The sequence below is a fragment of the Syngnathoides biaculeatus genome, chromosome 17, assembly GCF_019802595.1.
Source record: "Syngnathoides biaculeatus isolate LvHL_M chromosome 17, ASM1980259v1, whole genome shotgun sequence".
Lineage (NCBI taxonomy): Eukaryota > Metazoa > Chordata > Actinopteri > Syngnathiformes > Syngnathidae > Syngnathoides > Syngnathoides biaculeatus.
This window is the reverse complement of record NC_084656.1, coordinates 20364392-20390358: the sequence shown is the minus strand read 5'-3', so window position 1 is coordinate 20390358 and position 25967 is coordinate 20364392. Positions and strand designations below refer to the sequence as shown.

Here is a 25967-nt window from a genome sequence, read left to right as displayed (position 1 = left end):
GATCACTTTTTTTTTTTTTTTTTAATAGAGACCAAGCCCAAAACCCACTGGAATTTTTGGTTTCTGGAAAAATCCATCCCCTGAAATCTCTTTAACTTGGCACCTTGGAATTTGGTAGGCAAGGCCAGAACCACAGAAAACTCTGAAGAACCCATGCGTGAAAACGCACGGCAAGACTTCCATCGTAAGTCGAACCAAACGTTTGACCATTTTCTGGGCTTTCTAATTTTCGAGAAACGACTCAGCCACTCCTCAAACCAGTTTCATTTTGTAACAAAATCCAGTTCAACTGTCGTGAAAGATACGATTGAGTTTTGCGCCTGCGTGATGCCGTAGCGATGCGGTCCGATCAGAATCCGCGAGAGTTGCGACCAGGATCAGCGCGCGGAACAAAAAGTCATCAATTCTGGGAGTGACTTGTGAGTAGTTTGTGAGGTGAGGAAGACATGAGGACGATCCAGCTGGATCCTGATCCTGCTCAACCTGACCTCGGAGGACTGCGACTGCGCCCAGGAACCTGAACCGCACCTCACCCGTTCAACTCCTTCATGTCTGGTTCCCATTTGTGAAGGGACGGAACGTGCCCCTTCGGCTTTTAAAAAGACGACTTTCATAACAAACGGCACGTGCTCTGCGTTCTGAACGTGGTTCGCTATAGTCCGCGCGTGAGGATCCGTTTGTGAGACGTGGCCTCCAGCAGCGACATGCAAGTGTTTTCACATTTCAGTTTGTCGTTCAAAAAAATGGTTAAAAGGTGACTGTCACTGTCATTTATGTCACGTGAGGGCGCTTTATGATTCCGTTTTTTTTTCTCACTTTCGGAAAAAAATCGACAACACCATGAAGATTATGAAATAATTTTATATACGCACATTAATGTACCATGGAAACCCCCCGCCAGATTGTAAAACCGTAGAAATCTGCATCCAAAAGCAGGCCAGCTATCTGAACCACTAGAGGGCAGTATTCTATTCCTCAGCAGTACTCTTCACTGCTGGTGTCCCCCTTGCAGGAGGCACCGGGGAGACTGTTTTTGTTGCAGTCTCGTGTCCTGGTGCGTTTCCCCCCGCTGCAGTCAGACCAGCCGGACCAACAGGACCAGTTGCCTTCGTCAGAGACCTCGGGCCGTTCGCCTACGTTACAAACGAAATCCGGTCGACAAAGATGATGTGACAGAATTGGTCAGTCGAGTTTAGCGGTAAGAATGCGTCATGAGGTTTGGACTCTCACCTGTGTACTTGGCTTTGTCACCTCTGAAGTTCTGGCACTCCATTCCTTCGAAGAGGTGCGGGCACAGGCACAGGCAGTTCCCGTCCAGCAGCGTGACGGTGCCGCCGTTCTGGCACGGGTTGCACTTGCAAACGCTGTACTCCGCCACGTAGTCCGCCGTGGCCCGCTTCATGTTGGCGATCCTCACGTTGGCGTCGGCCATGTCCAGGGGAACCAGCGTGTAAATGGGCCGGGGCTGTCGGAGAAACCGGAAAACAGATGCCGATCAAGGTCCCGCAAGACAATTCCCCGTGACCTCGGGAATTCTTCTGCACGGGCAAAGCTTTCGCTTCGTACCTCACTGCTGAGCAGCGCCGGGGCGTCGGCGATGGTGCGAGCCCACGCCTGATAGGTACTGATGTCCATCAGTCCGTCCTTATTTAATTTAGCCCTCATGGCCACCGCGGTTTCTAGGGTGCCCCCTTTCACGGACGTCATCACCTTGTCCACAACGGCTTTCCCGGCGATCTCATCTGCGGGCGAAAAATTGAAAAAATGGCAATATTAACCCCTCAGCTCTAGTGAAAGGAACTCCGAATGGTACCGTACCAAGAGATTTAGGACATTTGAACAGTTTGTGGATTTGCCCCCGTCCTGTTCCGACATGTCTGTGCATCTGTGCTCAAATCAAGGGTCACAAAGACACCTACGAGAAAAATCTGATCTGGATGAACTTGACCGGCTTGCACAATCCTGACCTCAACCCGGAAGGAGATTTTTGGAGGAACTAGATCAGAGACTGAGTGCAAGGTCAATCTGATACGGAATCAACGAGATTTCGAATGGGTCGAAGTAGGGGAGGAGATCCTTATAGAAAGAAGAAGAAGAATTGTTTAAAGAACCGCAACTCATCTCTAATCTTGTTCCCACAGATCAGAAAGACTCGTCTAAGTATTGCTGTTAGCCATGTTTGTATCATTTGCTATAACAGTTTTTTGATGGTTTATAAATCCCGTAACATTTATTTTAATTTCTGTCAGCCCATTTGAGATGTTTTCACACGATATGTTAGCATAATGTGAACAACTTAACGCCACAAATTCCCGATGAGTAGACGCAAACCTTGCGCTTTTGTGGATACGTCGTTACAGTCGTCAGTTTTGACGTTTGCGTCCAAGTTGACCACCGTATCTATGGTCAGGTCCGCCGTGACGCCCAATTTGAGGCATTTTTGAACTTTCCTGTCGGTCAGACCTGGAAAGAGAAAAAACAAACGACGAGTTGAGCTCCCGTCAGCATTTCCAGGCGCCGCGCGACGACTGACGTACTTTTGGCCTTGATGGCGTCCTGGTTGAGAACATAGATGAGTTCGTATTCTCCGCCAGACTTCCCGTTTTGGGTGTAGTGTGTTCCGTAGTCTTCCAGGAAGGCGAAGTAGGTGCCCTTGTCGTACTGCAAAGGTAAAGAACGGACGTGCGCCAAGAACTCGTCGGCCACTTGGAGCTGGTGCGATCGAAGCCTGTAGGTGCTCATCTGAATCCTGCCCTTGACCCTCATGAAGCTCTTGTTCTGACCCCGAAGAAGAAGAAGGGCCGATTATCCGGATATCATCACTAAGAGAGATGATTTTAAACCAGATACCGGTGGACGTTAGTTACCCTGATTTTGGAGTACTCGGAAAGCTCCTTGATCATGGTTTTCTTCTCGTACTGAAGCTCCAAACCCACTTTGGCCTTTATGTTCGACATGGATTCCTCGCTCGGGCTGAACTTGAAGGAAAGCCCCGCGTCCACCTTGCTGTTCATCTCGGTCAGGATCTCGTTTAGCAGGCTATGCGTGTCCTCATAGATTTCCTTGGAGACCGTTTCCTCCACCAGCGTCTGGAAAACGAGGGGGGAGGGGGGTCAACGTATCGTGCCAGTCTTGCCGTGGTAGTTCTTTCTGGCTTACCTGATAGTTGAGCACGCCGACATTCCACGGAAGCCGGTCGTCCTTTCCGGTTTTCGGGTTCCTCACCCGACTGCATCGACCGTTGAAGTAATCGTTGTTGAAGGGATTCATGCGAGGGTCCGATCCCAAAATGTTGATTCTGGTCCAGGGACAAAGGGGGACAGGTTCAGATGGCTGACCACTCTTTGTGTTACTTTATAGAATCCATTCGGTCGTACCCGTATCCCGCCGTCCTGCCTTGCTCGTTGTTTTCCAGGACGTCGGAAAAACACGGACGCCGCTCTGGTTCGCAGTCCTCGTCGGATCCGTCTTCGCAGTCGTAGTCCCCGTTGCACATCAGCCTCTTACTGATGCAAGAACCTGTGTCGCAAAATTCCAGGACCAGTACTCATCCTCGTTCCCTGAGTGATAAGTTACGCTTACACACATTTTACTACACATTTATTTGCTGAAATTCTCGACGCTTTGTTGTCTTGTGCGCTTTCTGGTAAAAGTCGTGCTTTGGCGCCACGTTGTGACATCTTGGTCCTAAGGTACCTTGACTTAAGTGGTAAATTTGTAGTGTGATCAGGTTTGTAACCCACGTCGTTCGTATCTCAGATCAACATTGCCAATAGAAATGAATGGAAATTCCATTAATCCGTTCCACTCGGTAAAAAAGATTTGGTGTTGTGGAATATCTAAGCGATTGTTTTAGGAGTAGGATTCAGTTTCTCTGGGGGATTATTTTATTGTGTCTGGAAAAAAAATAGTAATAACAAAGACAGTAACGTACCCGACTCGCACTGAAACTCCGTGTCGGAGCAAGAAGGTCGTGGAGGTTGTTGACATGTCGTGTTGCTTACGCAGGATTCCCGGTCGCCAATGGAACCATGGCAAGACTCGCCGCCGAACTGCCCGAACACCACGGTGCTCCGAGAACGTCTCTGACCATCAAATGTGACATCATCATCATCGCAATTCTCGGATCAAAAGAATGTAATATTAAGGAAATAAAGCGAAATTGAGTATTTGTCAGGAGCCGTGTAGAGAAAACATTCCACGCAAGATTGGCGATGCTGTCTGTCTAGCTACGTAGCTAGTTTCCATCGGAAGTCCCTGAGATCGGTAAGGAGGAAAATAACGGACAATGCCGTCTGTAAAATGTTTAGATCTTGTCTTGAGTCTTATTTCTACACTCATGGATTTGGTTTAATCACATCGAGCATGCAACTAGGCCCCACCCCCTGACATCTGGTTTTTGGGCTGTTTTACTGCCGCTTCCCCGACGTGGTGAAAGAAAGCGTCATGGACTTTAATGAACCGCTGTCACACAGAAAATGACAGGAGGATAAATCTTGTCCTGCGAGTCATTCCCATGATGCACTCGTGGCGTCGATTGAAACTGACTCACTCTGGTTAACTTGCACGGGTCGCAAGCGCTCCACTCGGACCAGCGACTCCAGACGCAGTCCACGGCGGGCGGATCAGGAAGTTCCACACCCCTGGAAACGAAACATTAGCGGTGGAATTAGCTCGGGCGAACGTTCCCACGGGAGGAAGTGGAGAATTACGTTTTTGTTATCTGCCCGTTGAAACTGTTGTGAAACATGTTTGTTTTGCCGAAGTACTTAGCAACTACGTAGCCGATCTAGTCTAGAGAGACCAAACGAAAAACACGGCGGCTAGCGTGCGGAGGCTAGCCCATTTCATTTTCTTGACAATATTTCTACGCTACTTGTGAGCATTGTATAGTGAATCAGATGAGTTCAAATTGGTTTAGCAGCTTTTGCTAAGGTTGACGTTCGTCGTGAAATTTTAGAACATTTCACGAGTAAAATATCGGAACGGGTATATGGCTTACGCGAAGCGATACATACGTTCCTTGTCCAGGGAACCCCAAGATCAGAAAGAGGCCCAGCGGGACGGCAAACGTGATCCTCATGTTGAACTCGCGGGAAAAACCAAAATGAACGAAAACCCGTGGGCCAAAAGGACTTTTAAGCTGTCGCTCTGTCAATGATTGGCGTGTTGCAAAAGCGCAACATCGCTCGTCGATATTGATCGGCGGGCCGGGAATCTCCCAAACCGCGGAGGTAACGTTTGTTCCGAGAAAACTGAAGATTTTGTTCAGTTTTATTTGACGTCCAGGCGAGTCATCAGTTTTTCCTCCATCACGCCGTAGCGTTTCTCTGAGTTTTAAGAGAATTCGGGCCCAGCGCTTCAAATTTTACCGTAGGAAAAGCAGTTTTGGGATGATGTAACAAATTTATTTGACAAGTTTACGGTGAACTCTGTTTTTTTTTTTTTTTTGCTGAAGTGCTTTACCCCCCCCCCCCCCCCCCCAAAATCTAGAATAAATACCTTAGATAAAAGACGGTTGGAAAGACAACATTGTGTAAGCCTGATGAAATGACCTCTTCAGTTCTGGAGTCCACCAGATGGCACCCAAGAGCTGACAGACTTGAAATGCGATTGGCTAAACAAAACTGTCCCGTTGCTGATCCAGTGGAAGCTTCATGGACCAGAACTACAGTTTCTGAAGGCCCGTGGCGGATTAGGTGGACACCCAGAGGCTGAAATTTGATTGGACAAGGAGAAAAAAAACTGTTGGAAATAAATTGATACAATTTCATGAGACAAAGACAATAGCGCCTCGAGATCTGAGAAATTCCAGTAATCCGTTCCAAGCCGCCTCCCCTAATAAAACACAGAACATAATTAAATAGAACGTAAAGAATGAAAGACTTTGTGCCTCATCCAATAAATTGTGCCGCTCCTCGTGGTCCGGTAGGCCATATAACTGAGAAGGGTTGCGTCAGGAAGGGCATCCGGCGTAAAAATTGTGCCAAACATATATATGCGTTCATCTGAGATGATACGCTGTGGCGACCCCGAAAGGGACAAGCCGAAAGGAAAACAACAACAACAACAACAGACACAAAGTAGAATAGTATGTCTATTTCTGCTACAATATCGCATCATTTTTTCCGTTGGAAAAAGAATATATGTCAGTGATTTTCATTACATTAGCTGTCAACGTGTGCTGCTCCACCGTTTGTGTTCAACTGTCTGTCGCTTCTGCTAATGTTTAGCTTGGCAGTGGGGATTAAAATGCTGGTTAGCATTAGCACTAAGCAGATGTTCTTGAGGAAAAACTGCTTTTTAAAAAGTACACAAAATGGACTTCTCTTTTTTGATGTTTACTTTGTCAGTAAACTTCAAACGCAAGGCGCCGCTGTATTTTAACGCCGCTTCGAAATGTAAGTCGGCGTCGCTTTGCTGATGATCGCTAACTGCTGGCGTCGACACGTCAGCAAACGAGCGTATAGTTTAAGAGGCTTTAATGCAGATAAATTGTGTCGAGCGCGATCCAGCGTAATCAGTGCGCCGTCAGCCATTTTCTGCTGGCTCGCAATAGCGCCGTCCTGCCCGGTTGGGAGGTTAACGGGGTTGGGGGGTCTTTCCTATAGGGAAGATGCGAAGAGAGGGGCTCTGCGCTCGCGAGTACTGTATGTGCTGATGTGACCGCTTTTCACAAGATTTTGCAGTTTCCTCCGAGCAGGAAGCTGGAGGCTCGGGCAAGGTACTTGGCCAATGTTTGTACTGACTAGAGAAGACTTCCTGTTTTTTGGGGTCTGGGCGGGAGGTTAGGGGTGAGAGGGTCCAGTGGAAGTCCAATGCCATTCATTTGCTGGGACTTCATTTCAAACGGTTCGGACGTGGCAATCAATTTTTATTCAGTGATTTATTTTACCCAAAAATGTAGTGAATACCCATTTTAATAACTTTACTTGTACCGAATTTAAAAAACAAACTACCATAATTACCGGCCGCTGCGCTAGTTAGCGTTAGTGCCGCCTTGTTAGCATTAGCACCGCCGCGTTAGCGTTAGGACCACTGCGTTAGCACCGCGTTGGCGTTAGCACGGCCACGCTAGCGTTAAACTCTTTCTGTGTACCGAGGCTAATCACCAGGTGCGCAGGTAGGCCCGGAGTTAAGGTATGTATGTTTTTTTTAATACCAAGAGCTAGCTAGTGTTGACTCGACTTTTATGATGTCAAAAGGCATCAAAATGCTGTCTTAGCTAATGTTAATAACTGAAATCCACTGTATGTGTTTTTTTTTTCAAGTAGTCGTAACCTTTTAGGGTATAAAAAGTAATAAGTCATCAGAAAAGAAATGCTCAAGTAAAACTCAGATACCCAAAAAAGCAACAATACCAACTTGAGTTGCAACCGCTAACCAGCTAGCTAGCTGCAGAGTAGTTAACAGCTATCGTTGTACCTTTTTAATCAATGTTAAGATACACGTGTTCATCATTTTTATTTACTTGGATGAATCTTAAAAATGTTCAAAAAGATTTCGTCTTATTGTTCACCGCTAACGAGCTAGCTGGCGACCATCTACCTGCTACACGTATCGTCGCTTCTTGTCAACGTTAAGCTAGACTATTTTATTGTTTTTATCTTCTTTCTACGTGTCTATAAATATAATTAATGTTTAAAAAATAATAAGCGCTAGTGCCGACCGTCAGAATTGTGATTAATGCTTCGTCAGAAAGTGACTTATTGTTGTGTTGTGATTCCAGTCGTGGCGGTTGTGTCACGCCTGCTGGGAATGCAACACGTCCGTGACCGTCAGTCCTTAGGGAGTACTTTTTATTTTTATAATGGAGTGGAAAATATCCCATTAGCATTTGAATCTAAAACATAATTTCTACTTCACCAATCTACTGTGCTCACTCTGAGCTATAAAAGCTTTTTTTCCCGAATTGATGCTGGTTACATTCTCGATGTACATGGATTTCTTCCGATGTCATCGGAGGATTATCAGCATACCTCCGCGTTGTTGCTTATTCTTTGATTCCCATCTTTACAAAAACGCTAAAAGGGACTTTTATAAGGGGTCACATTCTTGTCTGTGATATTGTCCGCACAGAAAATATAATTTAATTTCAAGCCCACTCAAAATCCAAAAGAACAAAATCTGCAACTTCCTTTGGTTATTTTATTTATTTATTTATTTTTTACCTACAACTTGTAATATTCTGGAGAGAAACAGTCGATATGCAAGTCACGAATCTGCCTCTCACTTAAAAAAAAAAAAAAAAAAAAAAATACACCACAAAAAAAAATCAGCTTCTGTCAGCAGAAGACCGGATGCGAGGAAGGATGTCCTTCCTCTGTCCTTTTCTACGTCTCATCAAAACCATTGGAAACATCCAATCACTGCAAATTTTAGACATTCCTGACGTCTGTATGATGGCTCTCTCAGTTCGTAGTCTTTCGTTTGCTCCTTTGTCCATTCAGTCCAAGGTTTCTCATTGCAATGAGAAACTTTCTCATTGTAATGAGTAGCTAGTCCATTGCATGTGTGCACGTATAAAAGGCCCTTATTCCTTACTCAGGAAGCTACCGCTAGCAGGTAAATAAGCTACGACTACCTGAACGCAGGAAGCTACCGCTAGCAGGTAAATAAGCTACGACCCATAGGTAGCCGTTGCATGTGTGCATGTGGTAGCTAGCAGGTAAATAAGCTACAACCTTTAGGTAGCCATTTTTCGACACTCTCATTGTAATGTACGGAGAACCTAAAGGGGCATTAAAAAAACTAACTGTTTTTTCATTGTAATGAGTAAGTTTCTCATTGTAATGAGTAACTAGTCCATTGCATGTGTGTATGTATAAAAGACCCTAATTCCTTACTCAGGAAGCTACCGCTAGCAGGTAAATAAGCTACGACTACCTGAACGAAGGAAGCTACCGCTAGCATGTAAATAAGCTACGACCCATAAGTAGCCGTTTTTCGACACTCATTGTAATGTACGGAGCCCATAAAGGGACAGTGGAAAAAAAACTAACTGGTTCTCATTACAATGAGAAACCAGTTACTTTTACTGTACACGGAGCCCCTAAAGGGACATTGAAAAAAAAGAAAAAACTAACTGGTTTCTCATTGTAATGAGTAAGTTTCTCATTGTAATGAGTAACTAGTCCATTGCATGTGTGCATGTATAAAAGACCCCTTATTCCTTATACAGGAAGCTACAGCTAGCAGGTAAATAAGATACGACTACATGTACGCAGGAAGGTACCGCTAGCAGGTACATTGCTATGTACATTGTAATGAGAAACTTTCTCATTGTAATGAGTAAGTTTCTTCTTATTATTTGTTTTGAAACAGGGGGCACAACTGGTTCGACCGTTGACCTCACAGTTCTGAGTACCTGGGTTGAAATCCCGGACCCGCCTTTGTGGAATTTGCATGTTCTCCCCGTGCCTGCGTGGGTTTTCTCCGGGCACTCCGGTTTCCTCACACATCCCAAAAACTTGCATTCGTTGGAGACTTTAAATTGTTCTTGAGTGGTGGTTGTGAGTGCGATCGTCATATGTCCCCTCCGATTGGCTGGCAACCAGTTCAGGGTGTACCCCGCGTCCTACCCGATGACAGCTGGGATAGGCTCCGGCACTCCCGCTACCCTTGTGAGGATAGGCGGCTCAGAAAATGGATGGATAAATGGATCGTTTCGGAACTTTGTTTTAGTCTCATGATCTCGAATTTTGAACAGTACGACGAAAGCAGAAGTTTGAATGCCAACCCGGAAAATGGATCGGTCCATCCGTGGGTCAAATTTTGTCATTCAGGTCCTGGTTCGAGATCCTGAAATGTGACCCGAAAACCCGACATCCCTGACCGTTTTTGCGAGTGCCGCTAACGTCCTGTCGGACATGTGACCGCGTCGCTTGTATGACTCCTCTTGCGCACTTTACAGAAGTGAAAGTCGAGCAAAGAGTCACACTGACGTATCGCGCTCGAAGAATGTGGCAATTCCTCCCCTCGCCGAGGTTTCTTTTCTAAACTTCGAAGTCCTTGGAAGCGGCGGCGGCGGCTGGAACCAAGCAAAGATGGCGGCGACGGCACCTCATCTGCTGTTTATTTCTTCTCATGCTCTACTTTCCATATTTTTTTTTCTTTCTCCGTCTTGGCACCGGCGGAGCATTTATCCCCCCCCCCCCCCCCGGCTACGTTTCGTGACGCCCACCGCGTTGCATCCGCGTCCAGCTTTTCTCATTCCATTTGTCGGAGGAAGTGGAAACGCGGGAGAGGAGGCCGTCAAAATCGCTTCGCGCGTGCAAAGTCGCCTCATTAAAAAAGAAAAAACAAACCAAAAAAAAAACAGTACCACAATACTTGAGAGGCAAGACCACTGGTGTCAAACTCAAGGCCCGGGGGCCAGATCTGGCCCACCACGTGATTTTATGTGGCCCGAGAAGGCAAATCATGTGTGTTAACTTCCATGATTCTTGCTAAAATCTCTACCAACATTTCAAGTTTCATGTCTGTATATGTTGAGGTGATTAAAGATTTTGACACCCCTGCTCTAGAGTCTAGACGGTGGGTATCTATGCTAATTTTCATTAGCCCGTGTATGAAGTTTCACATTTAGTGTTTGCACTAAAAGGTAGCGAACGTTCATCAAGACACATTTTTACTTCATGAAATTAATGGGAATTGTATTAATCTGTTCCAGCCTCCCAAAAAAACATATTTTACATATGTACGTATAAAAAAAATAAGGTAATTAGATCTTTAAATACAGTGTAAAGAAACTTAATTTTTTGCCATAGTTTTTGCTTCATTTCAATGGACATTGGGCTGCTCTTTCTGGTATTTGGCCACATGCGAGCAGTCCAATACAGACATACAGACAGCTAATGCTAGTTATTCTTTGCAGAGGATAAAGAATATATACCCGAGAATATTGTATTGTCTGTCTTCATGTTTTGCACCACTGATTGTTAAAAAAAAAAAAACAGTTTAAAGCATTACAACACTGCCACGATGATGACATTAGTTAGCCTGTCTATGGCGTTTCTAGCACTAAGCTAGCAGACTTCAAGACAAAGTGGTTTTAAATATGAGTCACTCTCTTTGTTTTATGTTTAGTTTAGTAAACAGTTGGTCCTCCTTTTGAAGAGTTGTTAAATTCATGACATTCACAACATTTAAAATATAGAATTTAAACAAGCATATTTGAACGATGCTTTTAGCTATGCATGTCGCATTTTTAAATGCAATAGAGCACAGGTGTCAAACTCAAGGCCCGGGGGGCCATATCCGGCCCGGCACATGATTTTATTTGGCCCGCAGAGGCAAATCTAGTTTGTCAACCTCAAAAGTTTGAGGTTCTAGTTTGTCAAAATCAAAATCTGGACCAAAATTTCAAATGGTCATATTCCATAAATGGTAGAGTTGGGATATTACAAGGATTATTTTGTTACCAAACGTGAATAGTTGAAAAACACATTACCCTTCATTTCTGATTCCAAAATGAGTTCATAAATTGATGTAATCATATCTATCTATCTATCTATCTATCTATCTATCTATCTATCTATCTATCTATCTATCTATCTATATCTATCTATCTATCTATCTATCTATCAGGTTCTATAGTTAATATATTGTTTCAAGTTCAGTTTTATTTAATTTTCAAGCATAGAACAATCAATTTTCATTTACTTTAATGAAATGTTTTTTTAAACATACAGGTAGAAATGTTACTTCAATTTCATGTGCAATCAATTTTAATTGAATTAATAAGTGGATATGTTTATTTTAAATCACTGCATGATTAAATAAACTGCATAGTGGTACAATAATATGAACCCCCCCCCACTAATTAGTTACTCAGTAATGTTACTGTATTTAATATTGGACTTTATGGTGCTACTTGTGGAGCAAATTTTATTTTTTTTCTTGATGTTGCTCATAGTGTAAAATATTGTGACGATCGCTTTTATTATCTTTGGCTCCTCTTGCTTGCAGTGACCGCTCGTGACGACAGAGGGAGCTATTTTTTGCGCACAAGCGAAATAAAACCCACAGTGAAAAAAAAAACAAAACACTCAATTTCTAAGTGGCACATAAATATGAGCTAATTTATTTGATGTTTTTTTTAAGTGTTTGTAAAAAGTGTCTTTCCGTGGGATTAATCGTGGATTTTTGGATAATTTAACCCTGCAGGGCTGGTGCAGGGAAGGACCGCCCACTGCCCCCCCCCACTCTCATCCCCGCCCCCTCCCCCGAACGCTTGTCGGCAGACAGGAAAAGCCTTCAAGAGTGTCAAGTTTGCGTCGCGGCGAGAGTGCGAGGCGCTCCCGTGCTCCACTTCATCGGTGGGGGGACCCCAACAACAACAACAAAAAAAATCTCACCGGCAACTCGCCTCTTTCTTCCACACGCACGCCGACCTCCACTCCTCAAGAGGGGCTCCCCCCTTTCCCCTGCCCCCCCCCCCACCCCCCGAAAAACAGGGTGAGTTACAAACTTTTTTTCTCCACGCAACTTTCCATCCACGAATGTCTGACAAGCTGTTATTTGTCTTTTTTTTTGGAGTTTGGGCGCTTCGTGTGGATTTTAAATATGTTTTTATGAACTTTCTGTGCTTTTTAAATCAAAAGAGTGAGAGGGGGAGAGGGGGGGGGGGGAAGTGATTTTTAACCAGGCAAGGAGTCTAAAAATGACTTTCCAAGCCCACGCAGCTTCTTGTAATTCTTGTCCTCCTCCTCCTTTCTTTTCCTCCTCCTCCTCCTCCCCGGTCGTTTTTTTTTTTTTTTTTTTTTTGGACGAGAGGCCCCGGCGTTGGGCATGCGTGGCCCCCGCGTGCGCGCGCGTGCGCCCTGCCCGCGTTTCACCACATCTCGTCCACTCGCGCGCTGACTCACTGGGCTGATTTCCTCCAGATGTGCAGCGCTTCACGCTTCCTGACGGCTCCGCGATTGTGACATTTCCACCCCCCCCCCCTGCCGTACGACCCCCCCTGCGAATTCTGCTGACTTTTGAGGTTCGTGCATGACTCCCCGAAGTCCCCGATGAAGTCTTTTAACCGTAATTGACGGCCATCAGCTCACTTTTAATCGCGAGGTCACGTGTTTGCGTTTGCAATGGAAGTTCAGGAAGTGCCCCCCCCCAAAAAAAAACTTTTGAATAACGTGCACAGGCAGGTGTCCAATTAAGACTAATGGAGAGGAAGGAAAATGGTTTTTGAACTTTTTGGTTTCAGAGATTTATCTTTTTTTTTTTTTTTTGTATTTTCTTTATTTTTTTATTTAATTTGATTCTTTAATTATTTTATTTTTTTATCTATCTATTTTTATTTATTTATTTTTTCCTCCAACAACCTCATAATTCTAACACCAGTTAAAGATAATTACCACGCATACCACTAAATATCATTTTTGAATTTTTAAGACCACTGGTGTCAAACTTGTGGCTCTCGGGGACAGGTCCGGCCCGCTGCGGGATTTCACGTGGCCCGTGAAAGCAAATTGTCTTTTTTTTTTTTTTCTTTTTCCCATGCCTGTTGCTAAAATCAAAATTGCTGATTGCCTTTTAGCGACGTCTAGGTACTGTAAACTTCTTTATTTTAATATTTCTATCATTTATTTTTTATTTAATGGAGGAATATTGAACATTTTTTTCCAACTGGTTTCTAATTTAAAAAGTAATCATTCAGCAATTTTAGTACATTTGAGCAGATTGTACATTTATCTAGGCTAACACTTTATCACTTTGAGTAATCAGATACTGACTACCTAGTACCGATACTACTAGTACTTTTTATGCATCAAATTTCAATTAATTATAGTTAATTGTAAATGAAGACCTTTCTTTCTTACTGATGATTCAAACAGTAGTAACTACTGGCAAAGTGGACTTTTATTTTATTTTTCTGGGGTGGGGTTAGGAATAGGAGGCTGGTATCGGTAACCTTCACTAGTACCCGCTGGTATCGGCTTGATAACGATACCTGGTATTGGAGTTCACCGTCGTAACGACCCTCGCAGCTAAACCAGAACTAGCGTGCGGCCTGTGACAAAAAAAAATACCCTCGATACCTCTGATTTGTATTGTTTGCCTAGAGATACAAGCGACCCAATGTAGGAGATTTTACGAGGGCAAACTTGAGATGCAACTACATGTGCGGGGCGAAATTATCGAGTTAAATTTGGTTGGTCAAATAATTAATTACATGGCAGGTGTGTCTATCTTTGCCAGTGACGTACAATGATCGACGGAGCTGTTAAAAGCGGTTCCGCAAGCTAGCAGAAGGTACAATTAACCCGTACATCCACCCGTTGCTATTCATATAGCAGGATACTAGCGTTATGTTCGGCTAACGAGGCCCACATTTCACACCAGGTATTTTTTGAGGTAACGTAGACATTATTATTTGGGTATGCGGTAGTGTGTTTTGATAGGAGTTAAATACATTTTTGTGTCCATTGGGTAAACATGGGCGGTGGCCAAACGTGGTTCCGGGCAATACAAATTGGTATATGTGTATTTTTTTTTTCATTTTTTTAATTTTTTTTTAATTCCCTCAAGGTGGAAATTTCAGCGTGGGCTAATTGCTGTTGTTGGCTTAGCCCATTAATGTTTTTCTTGAAGCACGCTAGGCTTTGAAAAGCCAGAGCAATCGTTTTATTTTTCAATCCACCATTTTTGTTTGGTGACGTACAGCTCGGATGCACGCCGTTAAAATGTCCGATTCGTATTTATATGAACAAATCCTGGGTTAATAGGACTGTGGGGGTGACTGAGAGTCCGGAAGGTTCATAAAGCTAACACAATATGTGGTTGCTACTTCGTGGTTTTCACATATTGCGAGTGTGGTCCAGAAGCCACTGCTATGCGGTGCCACTGCCACTGTGTCAAGATACCAGAACCAGACACGTGGTTCTGAGACTTATGCAGTTAAGATTAAATGGTGCAGCTGCCTGACTTGACCTCCACCAAGGCTGTTATTTATCAGGATTGATGCTTTGGGCCGGCCAAGGTCGTCCCGGCGCTGTCGTACCGTTCACGGTCGTGAAAAGCGACTCGTTTAATGTGTTTGAGTAAAGCGCAAGGCTCGCTCGAGGGTTCACATATTTTAGCCATCATACTCAGGTTTCCAGAATGTGCCCAAATCCTGTTTCACTTGGAAAGGCGGCAACGGGCGGAGGAGACGTCTATCCTGAATAGAGTCTCACAAAGCAAAACCCGAAAGGTTTTGGATTCGTTCGTTTTAAACGCCAAAATGTTCAACCGAAGCGCAGAACTATTCAAAGAAGGTCTGCTAGCTTAATGCTAACATGTGATGTGGAAGCCAGGCTGACAGAAGTTAGCATAGACGGAATAATAACAGTTACGAAAACTGCTCCGTTAAAGCAAAGTGAACAGACTTAAAATATAGCATAAAACAATATCGGCATATAGTCTCACTATTTTTTTTTTTAAACAATAACTTTTACTGGAGTTTACAGTAATTGACACTCAATGTTGTCAACTAGTGAAACAAATATGTGGTGTTTTTATTTGTAAATGTACTTTTTTTTTTTTAAGTCTTCATGGGCGCTACTGATTTTTTTTTTTTTTGTGACTTCTAAAGACATTATACATTTTTACCAGTTATGCGTCCCCCCCCCCCAACAACAACAAAAAAAAGGCAATTGATGAATACATGCGGATATCACATGAGCTATCATCACATCAGCGTTAATCATTGGAGGAGCTTGGAGGCTTCTCAGAAACGGGCACGAGCGCGCTGTAAAGTTCGTACGATTTGCCGCGTTATCTCGCATTCGTATTTTTATGATTATTTTTTTTTTTTTTACGATACGTTGGCTCGACTCTTGATTTCCATCAGCAGATGCTTAGCCGAGCATCATGAGATCGTTGACGCCGCCGGCGTCAGATGGGCCCCGCCGTAGCCGCTTCGACCTTTGCCCGCGTGCAACCTTTGCTCGGTCTCGCACTGTTAGCGTCGCGCTCTGGAACCGGTCCGAGAGGTACGTTCTCATGTCAGGTGTTTTGTGTGGTTTTTGCGCTGATCGCGCCAGGTCCGATCGATACCCGTCCGCTCATTTCATTTGGACGGTTTGCGAAATTCATGGGTTGCTGCTTTGTTGCGCTAACACCACCATGAAAAAGATTTGAATGTACCGGACAAAAAGACTTAGAAAGTTGATTAGTACTCTGTCAATCTATGGGAGGAAAAGTGGCGCCATCAGGTGGCAAAATTGAAACATTTTAACCCAGAGGATGGTGCAGTTACACGGCCCCGCTTGTACGCAGTCCGCTATTCACAAATTACCACTTTTTTGTTGTTGTAACTAAGAAAGCGTTGGTGTCAAGCACATATGTTCAAGTCGTGCACCTTGACTGTCTCTCTGAGATAGTTTTGAGATGAACTACCGTAATTCGCGGCCTACAGAGCGCACCTCTACACAGAGTTTAACGCTAGCGCGGGGATAGCAAACTCTTTGTGTACCGAGGCTTATAACCAGGTACGCTAACGCCAGCGTCGCGCTAACGCCAGCGCCGCATCACTGCATAAACCTCAGGGTTGAAATCGTGTGCGGGGGGGAGTCGCGGCTTGTAAGCCGGAATTTACGGTAAATTGATCCGGGATTGGCATCGTAGTTTGATTTTCAAACATTCCGCTAATTTCTCTGCCGTTCACTGGAATCTGTTTACTGCCACAGCGCATCCACTGGTAGGGGATGTTGTTCGAAAGGGTGGCGTGAAAGCTTGTCTGTGGAATCCGGGTTTGGAAACTAGTGTCATGCTGAAGGGATGGCTGTAGATGGCGGTGTTGCGTCACCCTGGAATGGAGAGCGGTGCAGTTTTTTGAGAAGTTGAGAAAATCTCAGTTTGTCACATCACCCCTAATTTAAATTTTATAAAATTGGTATCTTACTGTTTTCACTGGTTAATGGCTGTAAGCGACAAACTTTCCTCACTACACTCTCGCTGCCCTTTTGGAATCGGAATATTGAAATTTATTAAGGAAAAGGCCATAAGGTAGCTTATTGTCTGCGGTGTAAAAAAGCAGTCACCTGGTCTTATTCAGCATGTTTTGTCACTTCGGAGGTTTGACGAGGTTAAGATGATTTTTTTTATTGGTCACAAGCCTTTGCTCTCTTGAGCTTGTAAAAGTTTACTGCCAGGTTGTCAAACTCTGTTCGGTAGCAGACGGGCCGATAAACTTTGTAAACATATTTCACGACTTCTCCGAAGGGTTGCAACTATCGAATACCTTTTGAGTTGAGTGTAATCGATTATCCCGTTGGATGGAAAAATTGATTTTGCATCGTTAGCGTGTGAGATTTTTCATGTTCTACTGTCATCCTTTTGACTTTGAGTGTGTACGGCTTTAAAAAGCGGGACCCGGGAAGTGCCGTGGGTGCCATCAGCAAACGAGAGTGCAGAGTTGGCTAGCTGGATGCGTGTTGAGTTGTCGCTATCGGCAGCTTGTGTATGAATCTGGTTAGCATACGTTTTTATTAGCATTTGTTCATTTAAGCGAATGCAGTCAGTTCTTAACCACTTGCAAGCGTGAGATGACTCAAAAGTTTGAACATCTTCCTGTCTCGCAGCGATCACGCATTTTTAGTCATGAAGTGATGCAATTATTCGATGAATTATTGCAGAGTACCACGTGAAGCATGCGCGGATGCTAAGAGCGTTCCCGCCCGCCGAACGCTGAGCTGCCGTCCGCCAGAGCCACCGACCGAGGTCCCTTCTTCCCGTGAGACTCGCACGCTCTCTTCGCGCCATGTCTGCAGTGGTGGAGGCCAACGTGCCGGTCGTCGCCACCGTCGCCGACCCGAGCGCCGCGTCGCCACCCGCGGCCTCGACGTCAAACTCCCCTCCTGCCTCTCCTGCGACCGCCGCGTCCAAGGTCCCGTTCCGGAAGGACAAGAAAAAAGGTGAGACTCTCGAGTACACTCGTAAAGGACTGCGAGGGAACGTTAAAAGGCAGTCTTTCTCCAACTGGGAATTCTGTAAATGAATTCTTTTGCCATCCAAGGACCTTGTTTCAGTGTTTTTGTTTCACATGACCCTGCCCGACAAACGATAAATCTTCTTCTTTTCCTTTCGGCATGTCATCTTTTTCCAACCCCAGCCTAGCTCGTGCGTCTTCCTCACCAACACCCACAGTCTTCATGTTCTCTTTCACAACATCCACCAACCTTTTCTTTGGTCTTCCGCTCGCTCTCTTCCCTGGCAGCTCCATCCTTACCACCCTCCTACCAATTTCCTCACCCTCTCACCTCTGGAAATGTCCAAACCATCGAAGTCTGCACCCTCGAACCTTGTCTCCAAAACATCCAACTTCGGCTGTCCCTCTAAGGATCTCATTTCTGATCCTATCCAACCTGCTCACTCCGAGCGAGAACCACAACATCTTCATTTCTGCCACCTCCAGGTCTGCTTCCTGTTGTTTCTTCAGTGCCACCGTCTCTAATCCGTACATCATGGCCGGCCTCACCACTGTCTTATAAACTTTGCCCTTCATCCTAGCCGGAGACTCTTCTGTCACACAGAACACCAGACACCTTCTGCCAACTGTTCCATCCCACTTGGACCAGTTTCTTCACTTCCTTACCACACTCTCCATTGCTCAGTAACGTTGACCCCGAGTATTTGAAGTCGTCCACCCTCACTATCTCTTTTCCCTGAATCTTCACTCTTCCCCCTCCACCCCTCACATTCATGCACACATTCATACCCCACAAACAATAAATGGGAGTACGATTTTCTTGTGCAGTGCTGGAGAAAACTGACGAGTACCTGCTGGCCAGGTTTCAAGGGGACGGCGTGAGGTACAAAGCCAAACTGATCGGCACTGACGATGTTCCCGAACCTCGAGGGGACAAGATGTGCCAGGACTCCATGATGAAGCTAAAGGTGACTACTATCGGCGCTACTAGTCCGACAAGGAGCTTTAAAATTCAGAACTGCTGTTTGGATCAGTAGCCTAAATCTCCAAGGACAGCCACTTTTACAGTCTCTCTGCAAATGCCAGTGGGCCGCTGAGGATGTGCAACATTGAAGAGTTGGACGTTCAGAAGTTTAGAGGTCAAATTTAGCACACCGCATTTTAGGCTAAACCTGAAATTTCTCACAAAAGCCCAGAATCCTGAACTTGGTTTGGTAAATCAGGGGTCGTGAGTTCCTACCTCACTGGGGGTTCTACTCCCCAAGAGGGGTTGCGCCGGGAAGGGCATCCGGCGTTAAAAACTGCCCCAAACAAATATGAGCGTTCATCTGAGATGTCACGCTGGGCCGACCCCTAACGGGACGAGCCGAAAGACACTTGCTATGTTGTGAATGTGTGATGTGATTTGTTCCAGGGCATGGCGGTAGCTGCTCGCTCCCAAGGGAAACACAAACAGCGGATCTGGATCAACATTTCCATGACCGGCATCAGGATCATTGATGAGAAATCGGGAGTAGGTTTACTTTTTGGGGGAGGGTTACGGTCCGCATGCTTTTCTATCCTTCTTACCGGATCTGGTTTTCCCGGGTTCAGGCGATTGAGCACGAGCACGTGGTGAACAAGATCTCCTTCATCGCCAGAGACGTGACGGACAACCGCGCCTTCGGCTACGTGTGCGGGGCCGAGGGCCAGCATCAGTTCTTCGCCATCAAGACGGCGCAACAGGTTCTCGAGCGGCTGGTCGCGTTTTGTCCGATCGCCCGTTCCTGACGCGCCGTTGCACGTGTCGCCCGGCAGGCGGAGCCGCTGGTCATTGACCTGAAGGACCTTTTCCAAGTCATCTTCAACATGAGGAAGAAAGAGGCTGAGGCCTCCCAGAAGGTAAGGAGAGCCGGACAGACCGCCTCCTTGTGTTCACTCCGAATCAAGTGATACCCGTTGGTAGGAAGTAACGAGGAACAGACAGTGGGTTCAAAAGTATTTGAAACGGCGCAACTGTCCCTGGCTAGCTTATTGCTAACACATCAATGGAAAACGGGATTGACAGGCTAACACTTAGCATCAAAGGTTTCGGTGCTAGCAACAGGTATTTGAACACACACGGTGGAGTAGCACATGTAGACAGAGGATATCAAACTATCCAAAAAGTGACTTACTCTGTCACAGTAGTTGTGAACTTATTGTCTGGAAGACTTTATTCTACTGCCCTCTTGTGGGCAAGTTGGGCACACCAGAAGCAGTTCAATTAATTGAACTGCATTAAATCATGATGCACAGTGATTAATTCTTTTCATATGATTTAATTGACATTACTTTTGCTGAGTAATAAAAATTAAAAATTTTTGAAAAACTTGTAAAAGCACAACTGTGTAAACTTTAATATTTTTCAGATGACGATTTGCAACAAGATCTGTTGGGTGTACTTTATACTCCATACGTTGTGAAAATAGAATTACTTTTTGTATTTTCTTTTGTACTTTGTTGTTTTACTTTAAGTTGAATCAGGCCTTTGTTTACCAGTTTTTTTTTTCCAGAAATATATAATATAATTTTGCTCCCTCTGATATCTTGACTTTTTTTTTTTTTTTTTTTTTTTTTTTGTCAGGGAGAAAATGGCAGCGCGGTCGTTGAGGTGAGCACACTGAAGCACTTTAAATGGAACAAAATTCTTTAATGCACTTCTATTGATAATTTGTAATATTTGTTTTTAGAATGGAAGCAACGCCGCACCGGTAAAAAACCCCAACGTAAGTCAACGACGCTCTAACGTGAATCGAGTCACATCCGGTGGAGTAAAATGTGCCAGGTTATGTTTGGGATCATTAAATGATCTACGGATAAATTTTTCCCCGCAACCAAAGTAACATAAAAACACAATCGAGACATTGCTAATTACTACTGTCCCCGTGTACTATCTTGTTTTTATGTTTTCATCGAACATGTCGATATGATTTCTGTTATGTTTTCGGCCACCAGCCGGTGGAGCAGCTGGACCTGTTCGGAGACATGTCGACCCCGCCGGATGTCCAGTCCCCGAACGTGAGTGCGCGACGGCCCCTTCGGCTCGGTCGCCGTCGTGCCGTCCTCGGGGGGGAAAGCAACGATAAGATTCATAATAATACTCACAACTAGTAATGCTACAAAATGATCTTTGCGTCAACTCAGTTGTGAACAGAACGTGGTGGCCAAAATTGTCACGGGGGGGAAAAAAAAGTTGGTTCTTTTCAGAATTGAGTTGCTCTTCACGCGAAATCATCGAACATTTTAAAGCTGCTACACACACACACAAAAAAAAAAATAAAAATGCTTGATAGGAAAACCTTTTGCACCAAAAGAAATGCTGAATAAAATATCAAATTGTTGCCATTGAGGAAGTCAATGATGCCCATTTTTTTTTATTTTATTTTTTTTTGTCAGATGGATTGTACTTTCCAGTTTCACGACAAAAAAATAAAAATTTGATCATGTAAAACATAATTTTAAAGGAGTTAGGGCTGCACTGAAAATAAAATGAGAGCAATTATTCATATTACAAGAATAAATAAACAGTTTTTTCTTAAATATCTGCTTTAATATTGAATAACTTTACTAGTGTAAATTTGATTTAATCTTGAAATATATATTTTTTCACTGTGGGGCTTGTATACTAAATTTATACATTTACAATGTATTTTTTTAAATGTTTAAATATTTGGAATACAATAATTACCATGGAATGGCGTCTAAAATTTGCAGTCTGCTTATTTTTCACTGTTGCACTAATAATAATTGGTAATATATATTTTTTAATTTTTGACCTGCTCACTTCATAAGTAGCACTCAGGTTTCGTGAATGTCTTCGCCGTAAGTTGAAGTTTGTCAAAGTATACATAAAAAAAAAAAAAAATATCAAAGAATTGCCACACAACTTGGCTTTAGTGTCAGCTGTATTATTGATGCGTAATGGGGAAACGCCATAGATGGACTAAGCAATAGCATCTACTGTATGTGGCAGCGTAATAAAGCTTAAACACTAAACCAATGGTGTTGCAACACATGTAGACAGACAGTAACAGCGCTCACAGGGATGAATTGGCTACAAAAAGTTGCCTATAGTCGGTGCGAAGCTAAGTACAATATAAATTTTTAATTTGGAAAGGATTTATGACATTTCAATCATTTCAGTGAGGGTAAAAAAACGGTTTACCGGAACAAATGATTTTTTTTTTTTTTTTTTTTTTTTTCTCAAGGCAGCACTTATGTTAAAATTCTGCGGAACATTTTGGTGAAAAGATCAGAAGACTCTGGATTGGAATTCTGAATATATTTTTGATTCTTTGCACGTAGCAGCTTTAAATGCTCCTCTCTTGTGATTTGATTTATGTTGTGTGTTCTTCACCCCCCAATATCCTCCCTCCCATGTTGATCTGATCTCTGCATCTCCCTCTCATGTGAACCAGGACTCTAATGATATTCTCTTGCTGGACTTCGCCGCCGAAGTCGACAGCAATCAGAATTGCATAAAGGGAACGCTTTTAACTTCCTGTGCCGCCGACCACAGGGCGCCGCCCCAGACAGAGAATCCCCTCTGCTCGCCGTTCGGCTTCTTTCCAACCCCGGACAGCGACCCTTTCAGAGACGACCCGCTGTCCCAAACGCCCCGTCCCGACAACGGGCCGGCGGTCTCCGCCGGGACTCCCGTCGGCGACCCTTTGAACGGAACCGCCGAGCGCCTCAGCCAGCAGATGCGGGGCTTAACCACTATGAACGTGATTCTGGCTCTGGGTAACGGCCAGTGGCCGCTCGGGGGCAAAATACCGCACGGCGGCGACTCGGGGTCGGGTCCGTCCCCCGGAAATCCCTTTTTCGACTCGAGCGCCTCCCCCTTTTCTAACGGCGCGAGCCCCCAAACCGCAGAGATTGCGAGCAAGGACTCGGTGGTTCTTAACCCGCCTCCGCAGAGCTCGAAGGCCGGACGAGGTCGGAGGACTCAGAAGGTGACCTTGTCGTTTGACTCCGTCGACTGCATGTGCGAAACGCCTGAAGGTGGCACGTGCGGCTACTGCATGCAGTTCTCGGCGGGTGGCACTTGGTCTCCGTGGGAAGCGTGACGTATGGAAAGCCGTCGCGGCGTTCATTCTGTATCTTTGCTGACCGTCTTAAGCTCTGTGTACTAGTACGCTCTTTGTTCTCACTAGTAAGACAATTTGGCTCTTCTGGTAGAACTAAGTTATTGTGAGGCAAAACTGTGCTACGAGTACTGCTAGTTAACCAAATTCAAGAATTAAACATTGACCAAGCGTAGTGAACTCGACTCAACAGTTTTACCCGAAAATTTCGACCAATTGACATCTTGCGCATCACTAGTAGATGTTGACTAGTAAAACCTTTACAAATGTCAACAGTATTAGTTAGTTGTTAGCTACTGCAAAGTTTTGCCTGGTGTGTTGAATATTCTAAATATGACTGAGAATACAAAGCTTCGGCTCCATATACTAGTATTCTTTGTCAGTGTCAGATAGAATGTTACTAGTGCAGCAAAGCAAATACTATTGTTTGACTACGTTGACGTTCCTCTAGCTAGCATCTAGTACCTCACGAGTAGCGTATAATGTAGGTTTCCCTCGTAACATGTTATCGCATTCCAAAGTTGCTAGTGCAGAAATGTCTTTCTACTCTTACTTTTGTCTCATAAGTGAGGACATGGAGCATACTAGTACATGGAACTTAACCTGGATATCAAAGCTACTATATAAATGCTCAAACGGGTTTCCATACCAATTGTAGATAGATTGGAAGGGGTCAGTCTGAACTGCATGCGCCTGTGGACAGAAGCTTCCCTTGAACACGTCACAAATGTCACTTTTTTTTTTTTTTTTTTTTTTTGCACTGTAACCTTCTTTCCTGGTTTTTGCTAACACTCCCGCTACTGCCGATAACGAACTGCTAAGTGGCAACGCATGCTGGTAAAGTAGCGTCACGGCGTACGTATTCGGGACTGCCGACTCGGGGTGCACCCGCGGCATCCGTGTTGAGTTTAGAAGTCGGCGGGATGCGTAAGATGGTAGTTTTGGTTGTAGTTCCAAACCGGCGCTGGCAACAGCTCAGCGTTGATGTATTTGCGGAAGTCCTTTCAGACATCATATGACAATACCGAGAGTCTGAGCTGGTCTGCTACAGTTTTAGTCGGTAAAAACTGAAGAACTGATGTTAAAACCCACTCCAGTGGGTAGGATCAAGACTGCATAGAGGCACCCTGAGTCTGAGAACATTTTAGCCAAGATGGCTGTGTTTTTATTGGGAGCTCACGATGTTCCCTCAACAGTCAACAGACGACCTGTTCGGTGTGGAACTGTTCGCTGCTCCCGAAGGCTCGTCGGCTGCCGGCGACCTTTTCAACAACACCTCAGCCCACTCTGCTCAGTCCTCCATGGCGGCTTTGGGTAGGATGGCGGCGTTTGGGCCTAGCCAGTCAAACGGTTGCTGGTTTGTCCGAGAACCTTTTCAAACCAATGTTTTGATGTCCAGGAGATCTTCAGCTAGGACCACCGGCTAGCACCGGCATCCCTCCTGCGGGCATGTGGGGAACGCCCACCGTCGCGCCCACCATGTACGCAGCCCCCGGGCCGGCCTACCCTCAGCCGTCTGCCTTCGGTGGTCTTCCCATACCCCCCAATGCTTGGGGTCAACAGATGCCGCCTCAGTTTGGCGCCCCGCATCTCGCCTGGGGCCATCCGGCTGCGCCGCCCGCAGTTTGGGCTCACCCGGCTTCCACCAACCCCTTCCAACCCAGCCCCTTTCCCATTCTGGGCGAGCAGCAAGGGCCGTCCCGCCCGCCTCCCCGGCCGCCCGTGAAGGACCCCCCACCGAAGCCGGAGAGAAACGCCTTCACCGCCTTGGACCCCCTCGGAGAGAAAGAGCAGAAGACCGGGAAAGACATGTTCAAGGACTTCCAGCTCGCCAAGCCGCCCGCCATCCCGGCGAGAAAAGGTGAGCAGGTGTCAGAATCGGGAGCGTTCGACCAGTACTTCTCCAGCAAAGTGGGCTTGGCTCAAGATGCCGCAGACCACGATGACTTTGACATCAAACAGATGTCGGTGGCCGTTAACGGTAAGGATTCCCGCTCGTGCAGACACTTTGTCCTTCATCCTTACACGGTCTTCTTTCCCGTTTAGACGCGCCGCTTCCGAGCCTGAACGCCCAGAGCCCCTTCGATGCCGCGTTCTCCTCAAACAGTCCGGCTCCAGGACCGAGCGTCGGTCTGGACATGTTCGACGAGGCGTTTGGAGCCCCCAACGCCGCTCCTTTTGAGGCCCTGCCTGCCCCGATGGTACAGCTTTGTGTCCTTGTCCGAAGACTTCTGGGTCAAACCAAATAAATCGACAACGAGCGCTAATTTTTGATGCCGACTGACTGTTTCATATTGTTGGTCCTTATGATGAAGAGCTGAGTAATTTAAAAAAAAAAATGATGTGGTGCCTGGTGTGATTTATGATTTATAATTTGACAGACTGCTCCTGTTGCTCAGAACTCCACCGGTGCCTTCGGAGATCCTTTCGGAAATCCCTTCGCTTGACCTTTAATAATTGTTGTAAGTCATGAATTCATTTCTTTCATTTATCCATGCATCGATTTTTTTTGTTTTTCATTTTTTTTTTTTTTTTTTTTTTTTTAAATTCCTGGTTTTGTTTCCTCAGCTAAAATGGAGATCCCACGAAGTAGCATCTCAGTGACAAACCGCCGCGAGACGACCTAAACGGCGGCCTCCGTCCAGACTTCTTCCCACGTTGTCGTCGCTGTTGTTTGTTCTGTCTGATTTAGTAGTCCCCCCCCCCACCCCCCCACCAAGAACGTCGATCCCAACATGTTACGTCGTGATCTGCTGAAGAGAAAACCGGGGAAAGGGGGAACTTTTGTACGCGAAGTGTCCGAAGACACCCGCCGCCGATGTTGCCTGAATTAGAAAAAAGGAATAAAATATTGATAAAGCTGCAGTTTGTGGAACATTTTATTTTGAAAGTCAAGCAAATGATGTTTGTGGAAGGGGGGGGGGAATCATATTTGTCAGTTTATA

General features: G+C 45.2%; 2 protein-coding genes across 8 annotated transcripts; one reads left to right on the top strand and one right to left on the bottom strand.

Annotated features, from left to right (window-relative positions):
• Positions 1–877: 877 nt before the first annotated feature.
• Positions 878–10196, bottom strand: c9 (complement component 9). Of its 3 annotated transcripts, XM_061800992.1 has the most exons (12): positions 9368–10196; positions 5503–5714; positions 4553–4643; positions 3935–4085; positions 3378–3519; positions 3160–3298; positions 2868–3089; positions 2538–2778; positions 2332–2463; positions 1567–1742; positions 1231–1465; positions 878–1133 (listed from the first exon to the last, which is right to left on the bottom strand). In XM_061800992.1, exons 1-12 carry the CDS (start codon positions 9527–9529, stop codon positions 976–978), a joined length of 2061 nt encoding a protein of 686 aa, XP_061656976.1. In that variant the 5' UTR covers positions 9530–10196; the 3' UTR covers positions 878–975. The 3 variants fall into 3 exon arrangements, with proteins under 3 accessions (XP_061656976.1, XP_061656977.1, XP_061656978.1); XM_061800993.1 differs by lacking the exons at positions 5503–5714; positions 9368–10196 and adding an exon at positions 5019–5139; XM_061800994.1 differs by lacking the exons at positions 4553–4643; positions 5503–5714; positions 9368–10196 and having other exon boundaries at positions 3378–3560; positions 3935–4009.
• Positions 10197–12222: 2026 nt separating this feature from the next.
• dab2 (DAB adaptor protein 2) lies at positions 12223–25887 on the top strand. Of its 5 annotated transcripts, none has more exons than XM_061800989.1 (15): positions 12223–12459; positions 17622–17900; positions 18743–18882; positions 19329–19427; positions 19508–19639; positions 19712–19795; positions 20520–20546; positions 20626–20661; positions 20891–20953; positions 22354–22890; positions 24219–24336; positions 24422–24883; positions 25069–25223; positions 25404–25484; positions 25591–25887. In XM_061800989.1, the coding sequence occupies exons 2-14, from the start codon at positions 17747–17749 to the stop codon at positions 25467–25469; spliced, it is 2073 nt and encodes a 690-aa protein (XP_061656973.1). In that variant the 5' UTR covers positions 12223–12459; positions 17622–17746; the 3' UTR covers positions 25470–25484; positions 25591–25887. The 5 variants fall into 5 exon arrangements, with proteins under 5 accessions (XP_061656973.1, XP_061656970.1, XP_061656974.1 ...); XM_061800986.1 differs by having other exon boundaries at positions 12227–12459; positions 24422–25003; XM_061800987.1 differs by lacking the exon at positions 12223–12459 and adding an exon at positions 12798–12988 and having other exon boundaries at positions 24422–25003.
• The last annotated feature ends 80 nt before the right edge of the window (positions 25888–25967 follow it).